This window comes from Candoia aspera, chromosome 8, assembly GCF_035149785.1.
Source record: "Candoia aspera isolate rCanAsp1 chromosome 8, rCanAsp1.hap2, whole genome shotgun sequence".
Classification (NCBI taxonomy): domain Eukaryota; kingdom Metazoa; phylum Chordata; class Lepidosauria; order Squamata; family Boidae; genus Candoia; species Candoia aspera.
The window spans coordinates 40,740,116-40,761,039 of NC_086160.1; the positions used below are offsets into that span (position 1 = coordinate 40,740,116).

A 20,924-nucleotide genomic window follows, 5' to 3' on the forward strand; every position below is an offset into this window, starting at 1 on the left:
ATCGATCAATGCCCAAACTTCAACAGTTCTTATGCAGGAGCCTAACTTCACTTTCGCTGTCAGTGTGGGATAGTTGCCACTCACCGAAATACGTTCGCGCCCCTCCTCCACCACCTGCCCACAGGCGCTCTTTAAAGCAGGTGGTTGGCGTTTCCCGCCGGCTGGAGTAGATCAGGCTCCCCCTCGCCCCCGAAGTAAGGAATCTCCTCCACTTCAGTTTCAGCCATGGCTGCCTTCATTTTCCTGGGTAGAGAGGGAGATTTCCCCGACGGCTTCCCCGGACGATCATCGGTCTTTCCCTTCGGGCACGCTGCCGCTCGGTGACCTTCCTTCCCACATCGGAGGCATTGCCCTTTCGCATAGCGGCGCTCCCTCTCCTCTTCCCAGGCACGTTGACCGGACTTTCCAGTGGGCACAGCAGTGCAGGAACCCTTGCTGAGCCCAGCATATCTCATCACCTTCCTGTGAGTGAAGGTCTCATGGGCATGCTCAGCCTTCCCTGCCAGCTGTATCCATTCATACAGGGTATCTGGGTCATCCCTGCCGAGCGACCACCTCAGGACCTCCGTATTCAGACCGTCCTTAAAAAGTTCTATTAATGTGGATTGGGACCAATCCTCAACCTTCCCAGCCAGAGCCTTAAATTCCAGAGCGTAGTCTGCCACTGATCGTGGCCCCTGGCACAGCTCCCTCAGCGCCTGTTTTGCTCTTTCTTTAGCTAATGAGTCTTCAAAGTGTAGTTTCAACGCCCAGAGGAATTCTTCGAACTCCTCCAGCTCAGGGACATCCGATTGACATAACTGCACATACCAATTGGCAGCCCGCCCCTTGAGCCTAGTGGCAACGGCATTAATCTTGGCTCTTTCTGAACGGAAAACTGCTCCCACTCATCCATATAACTCCTTGCATTGGTAAGGAAGAACGATAGCTTAGTTGGATCTCCATCAAATTTAACGGTAAAGTCCTTAAACCCCACTCCGGGCGGTCCCTTCGCCACAGCTGGGCGGTCAGGCTTTCTTTTAGCTCCCAGGGATCTCTGCTCTCGAGGAGGGGACCTTGAAATCCTCACCCTCGGCGCTCTTGCTTCCTCTCTGTGCCGGGTCCTACTCCTTTCCTCCGGGGAAGTTGGGGGCAAAGAAGGAGTCGAATGCCTAGTACTAGACTCCTTTCTCCTCCTCTCCCGGGGAGCCCAGTCCATGGACATCTTCCGAAACATAAATTCTAGTGACTCCAATTTGGCCTCTACCAGTCTTATACGGTCAGGGGTTTGGGAATCCTCCTTTCCCTCCTGCCTCACCACAGTTGGGGAACTCGGGTATCGCTGCTTCCAAGACGTTTTGGACGTCCCCAGTAGGGATCCCTGTGTTTCATCCCATGTGGTCAGCTCGCCTGGCAACTCACCAGTCGGTTCAGGGGCTCTGTTACCTCCAACCTCCTCTTCTCTTAGGCTGGAGCTCAACCCCTCTCGAAATTCTGAAAGCTCTCGAGGAGGGACCCTCTCCGTTCTTATCACTGTGGAGTCGGGTTCCCCCTCACTTGATTCCTCGCTTTCCGTGGTTTGGGGATTTGGTTTGCTCATCGCTAGCACTTCTCCCTCACAAAATAAATCTGGAAAGGGGCTAACGGTAAATTTTTTGATTCTCAGCTTTATGTAATGATTGCCTACTCTAATAGACTCAGACTCACAAGCAGGAACTTAATGATATCTGATTTATTAAAGAATAGTATGCAAATACAGAGAAAGCTGAGAATGAGTAAAAGCGCGCCAAATACAAACTAAAAACCCTCGGCTCAAACGTAATCCCTCCCCTCGCCCTGCCGTTGCAAACTCTCCCCCTCCCCCAGGTGCTGGCAACCGTTTCTGCTGATGTCCTGGGAAAGGAACCTTGAACACACGAGATAACCCAAACACATTCCAATCCAGCTACTAACATATAACAATCCCACGAGATGGAATCCTCCTCCCCTCCCAGACGAAATACGCATCAGCCAAATGACATACGAAACGTTACGATGTACCGGCAACATTGGAACGGTGAACATGACATCACTACCCAGTAATTTGATTTAAGTCCGATCATGACATAACTTTTCCTTTCCGACTTGGGTGTTTCTGCTGTTGAAATCCACAGAGCTGTATTTAAATTTGTGTTCCTTCTTAAAAAACAAATGACTATTAAATCTTGTCTTTTTCTCACAATTGTCCTAGAATTTATACTTGCATCTTTTATATTTCACTTATATTGATATATACTTACGCCTTTCCCAGATGCATGCCATGTATACTCTTGATTTACTGGTGGAATTATTTTCAACTAAGGGCTGATATGGATATATATTTTTAAGTTTGTTGAACTTAAAAAGTTTGGTTGAAATTAGTATTTTTAATTTTGGAGGGTAATTATAAATCCAACTAGAGTATTTATAATTATCTACCCATGGAGGTTTTATTATATTTGTATGTTGCTTTTCTTACAGTAGATGTGTTTATTGTATTTTATTTCATTGTAAGCCATCAGGAATTGGAATGATTTGATTGCATGTACATTTAATAGATTAAATAAGAAAAACAAAAACTGGAAAGGGATCTTAATATTATGTTATCTTTATTTATGGCCAAAGACCAAAAGTAAATTACAAACTCATGTAAGGAGGAATAAATAAGGAAAAAATAAAGCTAAAATAAATTACTGTGAATAACTTATCAATATGAGTTATTTTTCTGGTAGAAAAGCTGCAGGTTAATGGATTCTCCCACAAATTCCCAATGCCTCTGGGCTTTGAGAATGCTAAAAGACTCATCAGGCATTCAAAGTCTATAAATTCAACACCTAAATATAACTATTTATGGAGCAACAGCAGATGCCTTACACTGGCCACCTGTAGCCATTTTTAATCAAGTGTCCAAGATTTGTGCCATTGTCTATACTACCATGAATGTTACTAGTGTATTATATAGTATACATTACTATAGTATATAGTACATAATACTATATAGTACTATATGGTATAGTATATAGTACTAATGTAGTATACAACGATACAACAAATCTGTTTACTTTACTGGAAATTTTCTTACAAAGAATTAGATTGGTGTGTCTAAAGTATAAATACACATGTTTCCTATTGGAGCCACAACACCTGGGCAGAGTACAACTGCTATTTAATGAAGTTGGCTACCTTTTTTGTGTTTTAAAGTTACTACTGAAAATGTTCAAACTGTGTTCCTGAAATATATAGTTCTAAGATCCAGTGATGTAAATAATAATTCTATCCTATCAAAGGTGTAATGTTATCTTTGTATAACCTTGAAGTATTTCATTATTTCCATTTGCCTTTTTATTTTATTTATTTACTTATCTGAAGTATTTTTGTAATGTCTGATAACTACAATTCTTGTAATAAGTCCTTGATTTAATAGACTCAGGGAGGACGGGATGTCCAATACACCCAAGTACCTATTAAATGGCAAATGGTAATTTATGCATGCATAAAAAGTTGTTAACACATGTATACAATTATGAATACAATAGGAAACATAGGTTTAAGATTTAATTTCTAGTATGTTCTAAAACGATGGATATGTTTACTTACTACTTATTATCCCTGTAAAGATTAAAATGTGTCCTTATATGTACAATTTAGTATATAATCTTTCTGTTGCAGATGTTCTTTATGATGTCATCACTGTAGGAGCCCCTGCAGCACATTTTCAGGGATTTAAAAATGGTGGTCTTCAGAAATTATTGAATAAATTTGAGGTGGAAAGACGAAAGTAAGTACACTGCCATAGCCAGTTTGGTCTAGTGGTTAAGGTGCTGGGCTAGAAACCAGGAGTCTGTGAGTTCTAGTCCTGCCTTCGGCATGAAAGCCGGCTGGGTGACCTTGGGCCAGTCACTCTCTCAGCCCAACTCACCTCACAGGATTGTTACTGTGGGGAAAAGAGGAGGAGGAAGGAATATTAGGTATGTTCACCGCCTTGAGTTATTTATAAAAATGAATAAAGATGGGATAGAAAATAAATAAATGAATGAATGAATGAAATTAAACTACTTATAGTGTTATGACCATTGCACATTAGAAATAGTCCTGATAAAATCATTTTGCATTGAATCTAAACATTTCTAGCAAATCTTGTTCTTAGTTAATTATGAAGATAAGGATTATCAGAATTGTTAATTTTATGTTTCTATTTCTTTTCCCAAGTGAATATATGGTAACATCCTATTAATATTTATTTATTTAGAAAATTAAATAAGTATATATATCTCTCATAAAAAAGTAATTTCCATTATTCTAACTTTATAGGAAAAGAGCTGAAAACCCCAAAAAAATGTATAGAGGTTACTTTAAGAATGTAATTGCAAATCACAACATAGTCATATGTACTTAGAAAAAGAAGAAATGAATGTGGGATGGTGAATCACTGTACACTGTTAGGCTGTTTTCAATCATAAATCCATCAGTGTGCAAAGTTAAAATACATGAAATATACGCATTAATTGTATGCATTTTTGTATACAACAAATCTTCCTATTTTTGAACAAGATAATTTTATTCATTTTTCCCCATTATATATATATAGTTTTGGATATGATGTTTTAGAGCCAAATGCCATATTACAAAATTCAGAAAACTGTATGAAGATTATCTGCATTCTGAATCATATATTGGCCTCAGAATGTAATTAGTTCAGTTCATTTAAAAACATGGTCCAAACAGAACCCCATCTGTTCACCTATACTGATTTTGTTATATTGAAAATGAACATTTACTTACTTACTTACTTACTTTATTTATTTATTTATTTATTTATTTCAAATGCTACAGTTACCTGACTCTAAGCAGCTTATGAGTGACACACACACATTTAAGAAAGCAATAATGAACTATAGCAAAATGATAAATACAATTAATAATAATAATACAGTAATCAAACAAGAGTGTCATATGTCATCAAACAAGGAAAAAGCCATCCTATGCTCAGTCTCGCCGCACTCCTTAAATAAATGTTGAAAAATTCATATTTTTAAAAACTTGCTGCACAGTCAAATCAAACCAAACTTTTATTATGGCCTTTGGGCCAGAAAGCGCAACAATAAAATACATAGACCTGTAATTATTATAAAACTTTTAAAAATGCAATAAAATTACATAAAATACATTATTATAGTTACCATAGTACAAATAGCAGTGGCAAATGCCAAAATTTTTGCTAAACTTCAACTGTGGGTAGGATGGATACAACAAATGATAGCACAGAATCAGGCAACCTGGAAAGATATGTCAGGGTCCTGGTTAGAAGCAGTGATAGATAGACATTATGCTCTCTACCGGGGTAGTTCTTTAAAATGGGATAAATATATATCTTCCTTGATTCCATAGAGAGAGAGAAAGCAACAAAAGAGCATATGGCTTAGGGATTCCACAGAGCCAACTCCACATGGACAAGCACTGCTGAAATGGGCTGTTTTTATACCGCCCCACAGAACTGCAAGGGGTTAGTGCATCCAACCTGGCCACGGTGAAAGCCCAATGAAATTTCAAATTAGAATTGAAGAGAGATAAGATGATGGCACATGCCGATTTGAGAAGAATCCATAAACTGTAGGGTTGGATACTAGACTTAAACTGGCTTGAAATCAATATCCCAGATACATTGTTTAAGAAAACTCCTGGCATTTTCAAGCCCTAGTGGACAGCAACTTTCCAAAGAAAGTCCTAAGAACTGGAGTTTGCTATTAGCTTTTGTTAGCCAGGTTGATTTGAAATGGTCTCTGAGAACCAGTGGAACCAAACCCACAGGAGAAAAAATCAATTTCAACCAGAAATTAAGCAGATAGAACTGGCCTCTGGCACCCACAGAAACTAAACCTATCTCTAACCATAAAACAGAATTCTTGATGGATCTTGGAACTGTGAGTATTGCTCATATAAATTTGGACTGGACAGCTTCCAGGATATTAAACTTTGTAAAATGCAAATTGGAACACCATAAAGAAGCTGAGAGATAACCTTAGCAAGAAAAACCTTGCAAGCTGCAGGAATAAAATGTGCCCCCTTGGAATAGAAGAACCTTAAGACAGCTGTGGAGCTATGTTGGGCCACACTTGCCCAATATGAGAAATGTGCGCTCCAAGATTAGGTAGCCTGAAACTGCAGCACCAGATATTTATAAGTAGGTACCTGCTCTATTGGGGTCCCATTAATTTGCCATTCATGTAACCTACTGTTCTGTCATGCAAACACTAGCACTTTAGTTTTTTGATAATAGACTACAAGTTCTTTTAGGCAAAAAGAAGCCAAATGAGTGCCCTCAGTGCCCTTCTCATTTCTACCTGGGAGACAGACAAATTTACTATATTGTCTGCATATAGCAAGGCTGGAATTGCATGATTTGCTAACATTGGAGAGTGATGATTAGAAGATGAGGGAGCCTGAATTATTAAATTGATGTACAAATTAAAAAGAAAGGGGGCTAGAATGCATCCGTGCCTTACCTCTCTCTTGGTGGAAACAGCTCCAGAAACAATTGGCTTATATATTGTAGATATATTGTATATATTGCATAGTATTGTATATATTATACAATATATTGTATATATTGCACAGTATATACAATACGACTAATAGAATGCTTTCTACTTCCTTATGAAAAATAACTTGTTTTAGAATTTGATAGAGATAAGATTTCATGGGATAGTCCATGGAATGCCAACTTTGTTGGGAGAATCAGCAGCAAGGAGGTTAATAAATTTCTGTTCTGTCTGCTACAACTGTCTGTTACTTCCAGACTTTATGTGTCCCAAATCAGTAGTTTGCTTTTTCATCCATACCTTTTCTTGTTTTATTCTTATTATGCCAAGCCCTACTTATCTGGCCATTCTAAAATGTATGCATAGAGTTAAAGGACCCTGTTTCCTCAATTAGAGTTCATTCATTGAAAGATACCTGTCTAATATATGTTTTAACTAAAGTATTTTTAACCTCACTAAATTTCTGGTTTGGGGGAAAAAAGAGAGAGAGAGACAGTTAATATAGAAAATGTTCCTTGTTTTGGATTGGTGTGTTCATTTTTTAAAAGATGCGTAGAATTCCTAGAGGAAAAAAAATGCAGTGATGTGTTAGAATTCAACTACTTTATTATAGCATGAGGTTTTCTTGGAGCAACCTTCCAATTCATACATAAAGTAAATTGTTTGGACTTGGTCTTAATCTATTCTGTATTGCTACCATATAGAATGTCATCTTCACATAGGATGAATTATTTGCCTTTTCGCTAAAGAAGGGTACTCTAGATTATCATTTTTAAAACCACATAATGCAGCATCATAATAGTTGAAGGCTTGTAAATTAAATTGATACAGCATTTCACGGTTTCATGTATCCATAAATCGTTTTCAGAATACATGGAAAACGTTTCCCTCTCATTCACATGCTAATCAGATGAGATGCACTGAAGCAAAACTATGCAGGCTTGTCATGAGGTTTTTAAATGCCCCATTACAAACCCACAAAGAACACAAAACTGTCCCTGAAGGCTTATTACAAAAATGAAGAACCAAAACCGTGAACAGAGTGAACAGCCAAATGCCAATTCGGGCTCAAGTCTTGCAGCTGCTACGCCTTACCTCCTAAGCCATTAGAAATCACTAGAATGTGATTGATTAAGTGATTACTTAAAGTTTAAATCACTTGTAGAGTGATTTTAATCAATGAAGGTAATTTAAACATACTTGCTTAGTTTTTAAAAACAATTTTAATTTTCAGATACCTATACAGATATTACTGTGCTAGGAAATTTTTAAAAAATAAAGCAGACTTTACTTTAACAAATGACTCAATTAAGATACACATCTCTATCTAACCAGTCTATTTTTACACACATGAAAGAGCATCAAAGCCACCTTTTCTCCTTCTCTTTAATGCAACTGTTAGATTTATAATGCACATTAAACCACAATTCTCTATTTCAAAAATAACAGTGAATTACTGTTTAATCTAGTCAGAATTAGTGGACCAGAAAAGGCAGAAAGTGAGAAGAACTTGTAGGGCGGGGCAGGTGATTGAGGTGGTGACAGGTAGGGGACGATATGACGGGAGCCAGAGGGCAGGTCATCATAGAGGAAGACCCCGGTGCTTGTTACCTGTGGCGTGTTCCGGCCCTCTGTGCTCAAACCCGGGCCCTGGACAGCAGACTCGTGGTTGTCCTGACTTTCGGCTGCTGCTTTGTAACGCCAGGTCAATAAACAACAACCCCCCCCCCCTCATACGTGACTTGATCACAGAAGAGGGGGCAGACCTGGCATGTATTGCTGAAACCTGGCTGGGTGTTGAAGGAGGCGTTGCTCTTTCGGAGATATGCCCAGCTGGGTTTCGAGTCTGGCATCAGCCGCGACTTCAGGGCAGGGGAGGAGGGGTGGCTGTTGTCATTTGAGAATCCCTAGTGGCCATCAGGGTCCCTGCTCCACAAGTGGCCGGGTGTGAGACCCTGTTCTTCAAGCTGGGTTCTCAAGAACAGTTGGGAGTTCTGCTACTATAGCAGCCTCCCTGCTGCGTAGTGACCTCCCTGCCTAAGCTGCTGGAGGCTGTCTCAGGTTTGGCAGTGGAGTTCCCCAGGCTTATGGTGTTGGGGGATTTCAATCTGCCTTCCTTGGGGCAGGCCTCGGAAGCAGCCCGGGAGTTCATGACTATCATGGCAGCCATGGGCCTGTTCCAGATTATTCAGGACCCGACTAGAGACAGTGGCCTCACCCCAGACCTAGTTTTCTTGTCGGAGCAGCGGCAAGATGATCTGAGGGGAGAATTACAGCTTTCCCCTTTGTCATGGTCGGATCATGCCCTGGTGGCCTTGAGATTCTCTCGTGCCACCCCCCTCCGCAGGGAGGCAGGACCCATTCGATTGGTCCGCCCCCAGCGACTGATGGACCCGGCTGGGTTTCAGAGGGAGCTGGGGGTTATACCCAAGTCTCTCCTGCACGGTCCAGTGGAGGCCCTGGCTGCTGCCTGGAATAGAGAGGCAGCCAGAGCCATGGACAGGATCGCGCCTGTGCGGGCTCTCTTGCCCACTCAAACCCGGCATTCCCCATGGTTTATGGAGGAGCTCAGGGTTTTGAAGAGGGTTAAGAGACACCTACAGCGCTGCTGGAGGAAGACAAAAGCCTAACCCGACCAAACACAAGCTAGAGCCACGATTAAGGCCTACCTTGTGGCGGTAAGAGCGGCAAAGCACCAGTACTTCTCCACTCATATTGCATCCGCAGATTGCTGCCCGGCGGCCTGTTTTAAGGTTACCCAATCCCTTTTAGGGAAAGGGGAGTCAGATTTCCATCTACAGGGCCGTGCGGAGGAATTTTTGTGGCACCTGCAGGATTAAATCACTCAGACTCAGTTAGACTCCAAGCATGAGACAGAGTTGGAGGAGATACCCAGGGAATGTACTTACCAGGTTATCTGGGACCAGTTCGATCCTGTTGAACCCGAGGAAGTGGACAGGATCCTTCGAACTATAAATGCTACTACGTGCCAATTAGATCCATGCCCCTCCTGGCTGGTGAAAGCAGCACGGGAGATGACATGTGGCTGGGTCCGGGCGATGGTAAATACATCCTTGAGAGAGGGGGTGTTCCAGCAGCCTTTAAGGAAGCACTGGTGTGCCCCCTCCTCAAGAAACCGTCACTGGACCCTACTATACTGGACAATTTTCACCCAGTCTCCCACTTCCCCTTTTTGGGGAAGGTGGTTGAGAAAGTGGTGGCTTTGCAGCTCCAGAGGATTCTGGATGAAACAGATTATCTAGACCCCTTTCAGTCAGGTTTCAGGCCCGGTTATGGGACGGAAACGGCATTGGTTGCACTTATGGATGACCTCTGGCGGGAGCGAGATGGAGGCAGTGCATCCATCCTTGCTCTTCTTGACCTCTCAGCAGCTTTCGATACATGGTATCCTTCTGGACCACTTCGGGAGTTGGGGGTGGGCGGCATAGTTCTGCGCTGGTTCACCTCCTTCCTCCATGGTCTGTCCTAGTTGGTGTTGATAGGGAGCGAGAGATCCAGCCCGCGGCCCCTCCTTTGTGGGGTGCCGCAGGGTTCGGTACTCTCTCCGCTCCTTTTTAACATCTACATGAAACCACTGGGCGAGATCATCCGTCACTACAGGGTGAGGTATCATCAATATGCAGATGATACCCAATTATACATCTCCATCCCGGGTGAAGTAAGTGATGCTGTGGCCACCCTTTCTGAGTGCCTGGGGGCTGTGGGGGCCTGGACGGGGGACAACAGGTTGCGGCTGAACCCGGGGAAGACGGAGTGGCTGTGGATTAATGGGTCTTCGATTTCTGGGAAATTGTCATCTTTAATTCTGGATGGGGTTGCACTGCCCCAGACAGACCTGGTGCGTAACTTGGGGGTCCTCCTGGACTCACAGCTCCTGCTCGAAGAGGCCGTGGCTAGGAGGGCCTTTGTGCAACTTGGTGTTGTGCGCCAGTTACACTCCTTCCTGGAGCGAGAGTCTCTTCAAACGGTCACTCATGCCCTGGTTATCTCCCATATAGACTACTGCAATGCGCTGTACATGGGGCTACCCTTGAAGAGTATCCAGTAGCTACAGCTGGTGCAAAATGCAGCTGCGCGGGCGATCTGGGGTTTCCCAAGATCAGCACACGTCACTCCTTTGCTCCGCGAGCTGCAATGATTGCCTGTATGCTTCTGGGTCCAATTCAAGGTGTTGGTTATCACCTTTAAAGCCCTGCATGGCACAGGTCCAGGTTACCTAAGGGACCGTCTCCTCCCCATCACATCAGCCCGTCCCACCCGGTCGTGTAGAGAGGGCATGCTACGGACCCCATCTGCAAGAGAATTCCATCTGGCCGGGTCCAGGAGGTAGGCCTTCTCTGCAATAGCACCTGCCCTTTGGAATATCTTTCCCCCGGACTTTAGGAAACAGCTAAAGCTCCCTCCCTCCTGGACTTTAGGAAACAGCTAAAGACCTGGTTCTGTAATTATGCCTGGGGCGGGAGGGAGAGTAGCCATTTCTGGGGATGGTTAGTTTCTTGGAAGGACCCAGTTGTGCCTGCAAATCATAAAGTACTTTTAACCATCGAGGTTTTTATTATATTTATTGTATCTGTATTGTAGGGTTTTATATTTTTATATTTTTATCTATTTTTTATTGTAAACCGCCCAGAGTCCCTTTTGGGAGATGGCCGGTGATAAATTTGATTGATTGATTGATTGATTGATTGATAAGAAAGAAAGAAAGAAAGAAAGAAAGAAAGAAAGAAAGAAAGAAAGAAAGAAAGAAAAAGAAAGAAAGAAAGGGAAATGCATGAGTCAGCTCATGTTCCCAGATAGCTGAACCTTGGTTCAGGGAGCCAGAAAGATACATTCAAATCAGTCCAGTGAATGTCAGTTTTTAGTGCTCCTTTTACTGCATAAATCAGCACAGTAAACTCTCGTTTTAATGGACTGATAGAAGGAAGAATGTCTGCTTGATCCGAATGTCTGTTAAACCTGAATGCATTATTCATGTATAAATGGTGAATAGGATTTTATGCATGGTAAAAGGCAAATGGGTTTTGAGCTATTTGTAATATGCATTTATATTAATTTAATCAATTAAAATGCAATGAAATCAAAATTCTTTATTAATATGTAATGTAGCTTGCTCATTAAAGTTATGATAAATATTGAGAATATTTATTTTCATTTGAACAATTTTGAGTGAAATTCTTGGAAAACCTTCACCATCTGGGAATTATAGGAGTGGAAGTCCAGTACATTTGGAAGGCATTTGGTTTGAGAAAGCTATTCTAAACCTAAGCAAATAATTTTTTTCAAACTGAAAATTAATCAAGTATTCCCCTACACTGCTTCTCTGTGTTAATGCTAGAAACATATTTTTATCTTCCTATGACAAATGCAACTTTTTTTATCCACTGTGACTATAAACTTTCAGATTTTTGTAGATTTTTCTTTTCTGTATTGGAGAATCTTGTCCCCTTTAAAATTTTCTATTTGATATTTTTATGCTCTGTATTGCAGAGGTATGTTTTGTTCACCAACCTGAGTCAAGGGCATTTGTCTTGGCACCCTCCAGTTTTTCTGCCCAGTCTAATTATAGGGCTTGTTGCCGTAGAGACCACTTGGTTCTATCCTTTAAACAGCTGGTTAAAACTTACCTTTGTAGGAGTAGGCTTGGCACCCCTCATGCAGAAGGATAATTTGAAATCTCCTGGAAGGATAACACTGATCATAAATCTTTGTTCGTACAGTTTACTTGAGCATTTATTTTTACACTGGTCTCTGATAATATTGAAAGAACTGGATAAAGGGTTTGAGACATGGATCTTAAAAAGACGGAGGCTGGACTCCCAGTCATTTACATGATGGTGTTTCTAAGATTTGTAGCCCAGCCTCTTATCTCTTTCATAAAATTACCTGAGGTATCTTGTGCCTTGGCTCAGTACAGTATACAGCTTCTATAAATACTGGAGCAATCCCATTGAAAACTGGCTGTGCCAATGTAGGTGAGGAGATGTAGAAGTGATAGCTTGCTTGCTTGCTTGCTTGCTTGCTTATTTCCTTCTTTCTTTATTAAATTTCTCCACTGCCCATCTTGTGCAGCAATGACACTGGACAGTTTATATTGAATAAAAGAATAAGAATTCATTATAAAATATAAATACGGATAAATATTAAAATGTAAAATATAAACTATGAAGTCTAAGGTGGTCTTAATGAAATTTACCAGCCATCTCCACAATCAACTATACCCCTCTCACCCCAGGTGAGGTGGCATATCTAGGTCTTAATTCCCTTTCTGAAGGCCGGGAGAGTGGGGGCCTACCTGACCTCTGGGGGTAAATTATTCCAAAGGGCAGGGGCCATGGCAGAGAAGGCCCTCCTCCTGGACCCTGCCAATTGGCAGTCTCTCATGGACAGGGTCTGTAACATGCCCTCTATGTCTGACCAGGTGGGATGGGTCGATGTAGTGGGGGTGAGGCAGTTCCTCAGGTAACCTAGAAATTGGAATGATAACTAAATATTGTAAACCTCCCAGAGTCCCCCTTTTTAAGGGGAGATGGGTGGTGATAGAAATTGGAACAAATAAACAAACAAACAAACCTGGACCCATGCCATGTAGGGCTGTAAAGGTGATAACCAACACCTTGAATTGGACCCGGAAGCAAACCGGCACCCAGTACAGCTCGCGCAGCAATGGTGTTATATGTGCCCTCTTTGGGGCTCCTTTATAAAGAGATACATACAACATGGATTATTCAGCTAGGCAGGGATCTGACATTTTACACTCTTCACCTCTGATAAGACCAAAAATTAAGTATTTTCATTAATACCACTAAATTTTGTGCTTTATTCTGTTCCATGCATGATAAGTGGTCAAAAGATAATTAATGCTCAAGTAGGATTTTAGTTTCATTTTATATACTGCATGTAAGTGTAAAATTCTGTTTTTTGAACTTGCATCAATCACTGTTGCTCTGTTACTTTAATAAACTTACACTTTTTTTAAAAAAGTATTTTAATTTAAACAATGGAAAGCTAGCATCTGCAAAGTGAAATTGCACAGTTTCGTCCTCATTTTTATTTCTAAAAATGTTTTGATTCTCCATATAGGTCTCATCAGTATCTTTAGAAATAGAAGAATGCTGAGCCTCACTTATTTATTTGGAAATTTGTCCACTTCCCATATAAATGTAATAATTAAGTTGAGATTGGTAGAAAGCATTGAGGATGCAGCTAAAGACTTAATGGGTGGTATTCAGTTTGCCTTCTGATAAACTGACAGTACTTTGTCATTGAACATGTAGTCTATCATAGCAGTTGTTTTAGTCAATAAATAGTCAAACAATCTGATGGTTACCAATTGGTGTGAGCAGCCATTATCTGCTCTCAACATTCTGAATATGTCCACCAAATAATTGCCCACCATTGCTGAATTGGCTATAAATTGATGCCATACAATAGTTGTTTTCTAGTGTAGTAGTGAAGGTATTAGACTAGGGGTAAGATTCAATTTCCCATGGATGACTTGGGCCATTCTTTCTATCTCACCCTAATGTAGCCCATAGGCTCATTGTATGGATAAAATAAATGCTCTCATATACTGTATACTAACATGACCTCCCCACCCCCCAAAAAAGGGATATAAATGCAGTAAAAAAGCATTCCAGTTACCTTTTGTTTTGGCTCCTGCAGCCTATTCAATAACCTTGCAATTGATCATCTCTTCCAGTTGTTTCAGAGTACCTCTCTGAAATTCATTTTTCCTTTTTAATTGTTCAAACAAAAATCTATCAAGTTTTTAAGATGTCTTTTAAGCTCTCCACCTTCCTGGACTTAATGATAGCCCAATTTATTTTATCTATAAGGTTTGCCACTTCTATTACATTTAAATATGTGATCTCCATGACAACTTGCACAGTGTGGATCTAAAATATATTTTGAATGGTATGTAACAATGTATTTCAACAATTTTGGTGGCCCAATTAGGGTACGAGGCTTTAGATAACTGCTTAGTTATCTAATCATAATCAACAAAACTTTTTTTGTTTTTGCTCATTTGCAAGAATTACTCATTTAGTTGGGATTTAAATAACTTTAGTTCTTAAATTTATAAAATTTATGAGAGGATTGTTACTGTCAGTGACACTAAATTTGATTAAAATGTTATGCAATTTATGTAGTAATGCATATAAACATACATACATATAATCATACCTGTCACACTGTTCTCCATCAGGATAAGCAATATTATACGAAGTTCAGAAAGAGGGTAAGAAATGGTAAGCCAAAGAATTAAAGGCATGAGATAATAAAACAAAAGAAATTTCAGTTCAGTCTAGTGTATAGCAAACAACATTCATTGTTACCCTCCAAGTCCTTCATTCTTGTCAATGATCTGTATTTCAGCCACGTCCCTCAACGCTTCATACATTGCCATTTGTTCTTTAAACTTGTATTTCTCTTCGTTAAGGAACTCATCAATTCTATTCATACACCATTTTCTTGGTCTTCCTCTTCCCCTTCCTTTTCATCTTATCCCAGTCACTTTTTGTATATTTGTTTTTTGATCCTGGCTTTATATATTCTTTAGATATGACAAGACCACTCAACATGTTTCTTTAATATTGGTCACTCAGTCTTGTATTTAATCTACATTCCTTCAGGACCCATTCACTCTTGAGCCTTGACACACACTAAAAAGCCCCATTCCAACTGTCCAATCTACTTTTAGGTTTCTCCTGACATACCCAACTCTTTCTTGCATAGAACAAAGCAGAAGAAGCATACACTTACATACTTCTACCTTAACTTTTAAGGCATACATTCATCCTTCAGAAGAGACTATATGCTATTCATTACTAGCAATTACTAGCATTTGCACATCTTAAAACTTCTACATCTGTTATGGCTTAACCCTACTATTTGAATCCAAACAATGTCAACAAAACTAATTTCATCTTTTTGCTACAAGAAGATAAAATTGTTAATTATGATAGTAATTGTTGTTAATATTTGTATTTCTGCATGACTTCTTTGCTTAAGACTTTCTTAGCCAAACACAGAATAGCCTGTGTATTCTTCATTCAATATTTATGATTTAATGTATATGATTTACAGTCAAAGCCCCCCAAAAGCTAACTGACAGTAATTTTTGTATATAATGAACCATAATAAATGGAACTCAGCACAAAGAATGAAGTAGCTTATCAATAGAGGAAGAAAAGAATCTTTCTTAAGGCTGTTACAAATTACCAAATGTTATTGTTAGGGCATGTATAAATCTCTGCTTCCTGCAGAATGGTAAAGATAAGGCCCATGTCTGCTTTGTTTCGATGTATTTCATGGTGCAATATACAACAGCTCATTCAGAAAACTTCAGGGAGTAATTAATTTCAGCAACACTGCCTGTAGAGTTCATCAAAGGAAAGGTTACCTCTTTTACAAGGCCTGTTTTCTAGTCTTCAGTAAATTGAATTTTAAAATAATGCCTATAAATGTGTGACAATAAAGTTTAGAATACCTTTCCATATTCATGACAGAACTGATGAAAACCTTTGCATACATAAAAATATTAGCCATCTGCCTTTAAAGCTGAAAATGGATTATGACTTTATAATAAATTATTTGGTGTCATTTCTTACCCTGCAGTACTGGGTACCAATGTATTTATTATTCACCTGAAAACACCGCCAAGGCAAGAGAAGTTCTCAGTAGCATCAATCAGCTGCAGCCTCTCATATCAAGCCATGCAGACACGCTCCTTCATTCGGCAAGACAGCAATTGCCAGAAAGCTTGAAGAATTCCTTAAAGATGCTTTCAGAAACTGTAAGTTTCAAAAATAATCCCTGCTGTCGAAACTAGAATTACCGAATTCCCAGATACTGCTTTGGTCTGAGGAATCTGTCTTCCTCTGTATGAGGAAATGCTGAATGGTTACAAGCTTCAGATGATTACCAGAGGAAAAGAATGTTCCTTTCTGTCCCTTTTTGGATTGTTATCAAGCAATTTTGTGGGTATTACACTTGATGCCTTTAATATAGAACAGAAGAGTCTGTATCATATTACATTTAAATTAGCAACTGACTAAGAATAAATCATTACTATTTTTGATGCATGAGAACTCTCATTTTTCTATACATAACTATTAGTGTATTCTTCCTCTTCCTTGTTAATTTATGTATTTTATTTGTTCCTGATGTACTGTAGCATAACCATAAAAAAAGAAAATCAATCTGTGCTGGAGAAACAGGCCTAAAAATTCTTCTTATATCTCTGAAGTACCCCTTATTATTCAGTACATTGCATATCCATATATTTTGTTTTAAACAAATCCTGGCCTTTTCTGCTTTATTCATTAAATGGAATTGGACATTTTGAAAGTCAGCCAGCTTTTGGTCTATTGATCTTTGGAGTAAGGAAAAGACAAAATGCAGAGCCTCCAGTATACTCTTCTGACAGTGACTTATAATGAAATGCACCTTATTTTAATGCTATGATATTAGAAATCTGCATTTAAGGTAATAAAAATCATTTAGCAGCCATTGATAATCTCATGCCCATTCTCCATTAATTTGTATAGTCCCATCTTAAAACTATTTAATTTGGCAACCATCACATCTGATGGCATATGATTTTTTAAAGTTTAATTATGTGTTATGTAAAGGAATACTTCCTTTTACTATTTTTGAATGCTTCCAGATTTTCAGTGAATAATTCTGAATTCTAACGTAATAAGATAAGGACAAAAACTTTCCAATTTATATTTTCCACATCAACCATTACTTTATATTTATTTATTTTATTTATTTTATATCCCGCCTTTATTATTTTTATAAATAACTCAAGGCAGCAAACATACCACATACTACTTCCTCCTCCTATACTTTTAATATATCCCCCATTCATGTTTTCATTATGATTAATTGTTAAATTTATTTTAAATTTAACTGTATGCTAAAAGCCCTCAATCTGTGTAGTTTTAATTTTTTTCAGGAAGCTTCTCAAGGACCTTAATAATTTTGGTTGCTATTTCCTCCAATTTATCATGCTTTACAATAACCTTTTAATATTTTTGAGATGTAGTGGCCAGAACTGTAGTTCAAATGCAGTCTTGTTAGGCTTTTTCCCAGTTTTATTTTCCATTTAGCTCCTTATGAAATTCACATAGATAAAAATAAACAGTAGAATGACCAGGTCATTTTTATTTTTATCATGGTAAACCATATTTTTATCATGGTAAACCATACAGGGATGAGGTGGCACTGCAGGTTAAACCGCTGAGCTGCTGAGCTTGCCGATCGGAAGGTCGGCGGTTCAAATCCGCATGACGGGGTGAGCTCCCGTTGCTAGTCCCAGCTCCTGCCAACCTAGCAGTTCGAAAACGTGCAAATGTGAGTAGATTAATAGGTACTGCTTCGGCGGGTAGGTAACGGCATTCCATTCAGTCATGCCGGCCACATGACCACGGAAGTGTCTACGGACAAATGCCGGCTCTTCGGCTTTGGAACGGAGATGAGCACCGCCCCCTAGAGTCGGACACGACTGGACTTAATGTCAAGGGAAACCTTTACCTTTACTAAACCATATTTAAACTATACTGAACTTGCTTAGCTATGAAATAAAGCACAGTGGCTTGGTTCACATATCTCACTAAGTTTAAAACCATGATTTATAAGCCATAATGACAAGGTTCACACAGCATGTATCCGAATTCAGCAAACCTTATAGTGCTTAGCATATCATGTGAGCCAGAACAGAATATTTTATTATCTCAGTTGTGAGACTGCATTACCTGCATTTTTCTGACTGCACACTCATCTTAATTTTAGACAGAGTCATTTGTGCATGCCTTTAAGGATCAGCTTATCAGAAGTGCCCTTTTAGCTTTATACACAGCCCGCCCAGGTTGTGTCTTAAAAAAACCAACTTTGCCAAGGAATAGCACTGAAGAAAGTGGTGAAGAGCAAAATCAGGATCATCCGTCGCAAATCAAGAGACAAGATTCTATACCTCACCACTCGGAATATGATGAGGAGGAGTGGGTAAGTTGCCTCAAAATTCCATCCTTTACCCTCACATTGTGTTTATTCAGTTGTAAATTATATGTATTTAAGAAGAGCTAACCAGTTATATCAATAACTGGATTCTTGTGACACTGAAGTGATGACTAACATATTTATTGAAGTTCAAGTTTTGCATAAATAACGTATACTTCAGGTGTACTGTACTTCATACAATGTTGAAGTACATACGTAACCTTTAATATGCCTTCTCCTGCTCCTCATTATTATTATTATATGATTTAAATTCATATTCAGTAAGTGTTTTAACTTGAATGCTGATATCATGCACATCTGTTCATTTTTTTTTCTTCTGCTCATCAGGATCCAATATCCTTTGAAATTTTTATATAAATTACAGTGACATCTAAGAGTTGCCTCATAAACTCACCAGGTTGCTTAGTAGCTATTTCTCCATAGTTCTAATCTCATAGTTTTAATATATGTACACATGCATATTTCAGAATTGTGAAATGAAAGCTGACCGTGAGGTTTCATTTTCTATTCTAGTAAAAGGCCAGTTAAGCAAGAAAGATCCAAATATTTGTGTTATTCTCTCTCAGGTCCAGGGAGGAAATACAAATGGCTTCTGATCTACTCTGAATATGCAGAGGGCCTGTAGTTTTGTTTTATTTAAGTGGTGTTTCTTATTTACAATGGGTGTATATTTAAAGTTTTATAAATAATTCAAGGTTTTATAAGTATGAAGCTGGAGTATCTATTTCATGCTTATATTTTTTGCAGCATATAACAACTTAGAATTCCTAAAACAGTCTTCCCTAATCTAATGACCTCTAGAAGTCACATGATAATAACATAACATAATTCCAGACACCAAAAGAAGATCAGATTGGGAAAAGCCTTCCTAGAAGAAAGTTTGTTTATAAAATACTTGGGTTATTCAGAAAGTACATTTTTATGATGAAAATTATTTCACTGAAATTCAGTTTTAAAAATTCGATTTTTCTTAAAAGTTATAGAAATTAAATCTTTATAAATATTCAGATACTTCACAACCTGAAAGTGTTAGCTTATGTTACTTTTACTTACTTTTTCTTTTACTCTGCTTTCTCCATGTATCAAACGCAGTATTTTCTTTTTAGACGGATGCCAAAATTCAGAAAATCCTTCCTATTTCTTCCTTTAAAACACTGTTGTTCAGGGTAGCAACAATTCTGTCTTTCATAGTTGGCTAGCTAATACTCAGCTCTAACTCCAAAATATTTTGTTTATCTAATATTATGAATGTTGCTTATGTTTTTTTTAATCTTCCATAAATTAAGCTGCAAAATGGATTGCGAAATTCTGCTTAGCATTAAATAAGAAGAGTAGTTATGTTCTAATATGCACATTTGTTTGATGCGTTCAAGTCATGCCAATGCACTTTATAAAGTGTGGGTTGAGCAGAAATTCTTAAGCATAACTATTTCCAACTGTCTCTCCCTCTTTCTGTTTCCTCCAGCTAGTTTTCTTTGAGCCCATTTTACTCTGGACCTATCTCCTTGTTTCCCTTATCACACTCATTATGTCTATTTAAAAGTAAGTCCCAGTGAGTCCACAAATACACTAACATCTAGTATTAGATTTCAGGATTACATATCATAATTTTGGCTTCTCAATGAGTGAGTGTAGAGTGGACTGGTTTGAGTGGATTGGTCTACTTAGATAATTGAATAGGAGTATGGGATGGGAGTATGGGATGGATGAAGTGGTTTGGACATACGGGCAGGACCCTAGTGCAGCTCTCTCTGCTGTGGAGGGACCTATAAAAAATCTGGGGAATAGAAGATAAGAAGATTTTTCTGGAGACATATAGGAGGAAATGTGATGGGAAGTATAGGACAGATCATTCTAGGGGAAAGGTACCTTGTAGTTTGGTGCTGGTCACTGCTTCTTCCTGACTGTCCCAGTCTAAGTACCCAAATTGCCAGAGCCCTTTAGTTTGTAAATACCAGGATTGCTTGTTGGAAGACAAGCAGTTCATCCATTATTGGCCATAAACAAGTAAACAGGCCTGATGTATATTACTCTACATGTGGCTGCCTTGGAGACTATTCAGAAACTGCAATTGATTTATAAAGTAGCAGCCAAACTTGATGGGTGAGAGCTGCAATATGAGCATAAAACCAAGGTTGTAACCTCTGCATTCATTACCAGTTGACTTCTGGGTACAATTCAGAATGCTGGTTTTGATCCATGAAGCTTTATGTGGCTTGGTATCCAGATATCTCAGAACCAGGGATGTTTGCACTGACAATTACTGGGTTCAAAATGGCAAGCACGACTGGGCAATCAAAGCCCTGCCCTTTTTAATGTGTGTTACATGCATAGTACAAA

The 20,924-nt window shown here is 39.1% G+C and overlaps 1 protein-coding gene across 1 annotated transcript in view; it reads left to right on the top strand.

The window, feature by feature from the left end:
* The window catches only part of INPP4B (inositol polyphosphate-4-phosphatase type II B), a 166,517-nt gene that overhangs the window by 63,901 nt on the left and 81,692 nt on the right, over nt 1–20,924 (top strand). Inside the window, exons 13-15 of the mRNA XM_063310809.1 lie at nt 3,667–3,775; nt 16,176–16,353; nt 18,357–18,569. Of these exons, the coding sequence (XP_063166879.1) occupies nt 3,667–3,775; nt 16,176–16,353; nt 18,357–18,569 (500 nt within the window). The remainder of the gene's footprint in view (nt 1–3,666; nt 3,776–16,175; nt 16,354–18,356; nt 18,570–20,924) is intronic.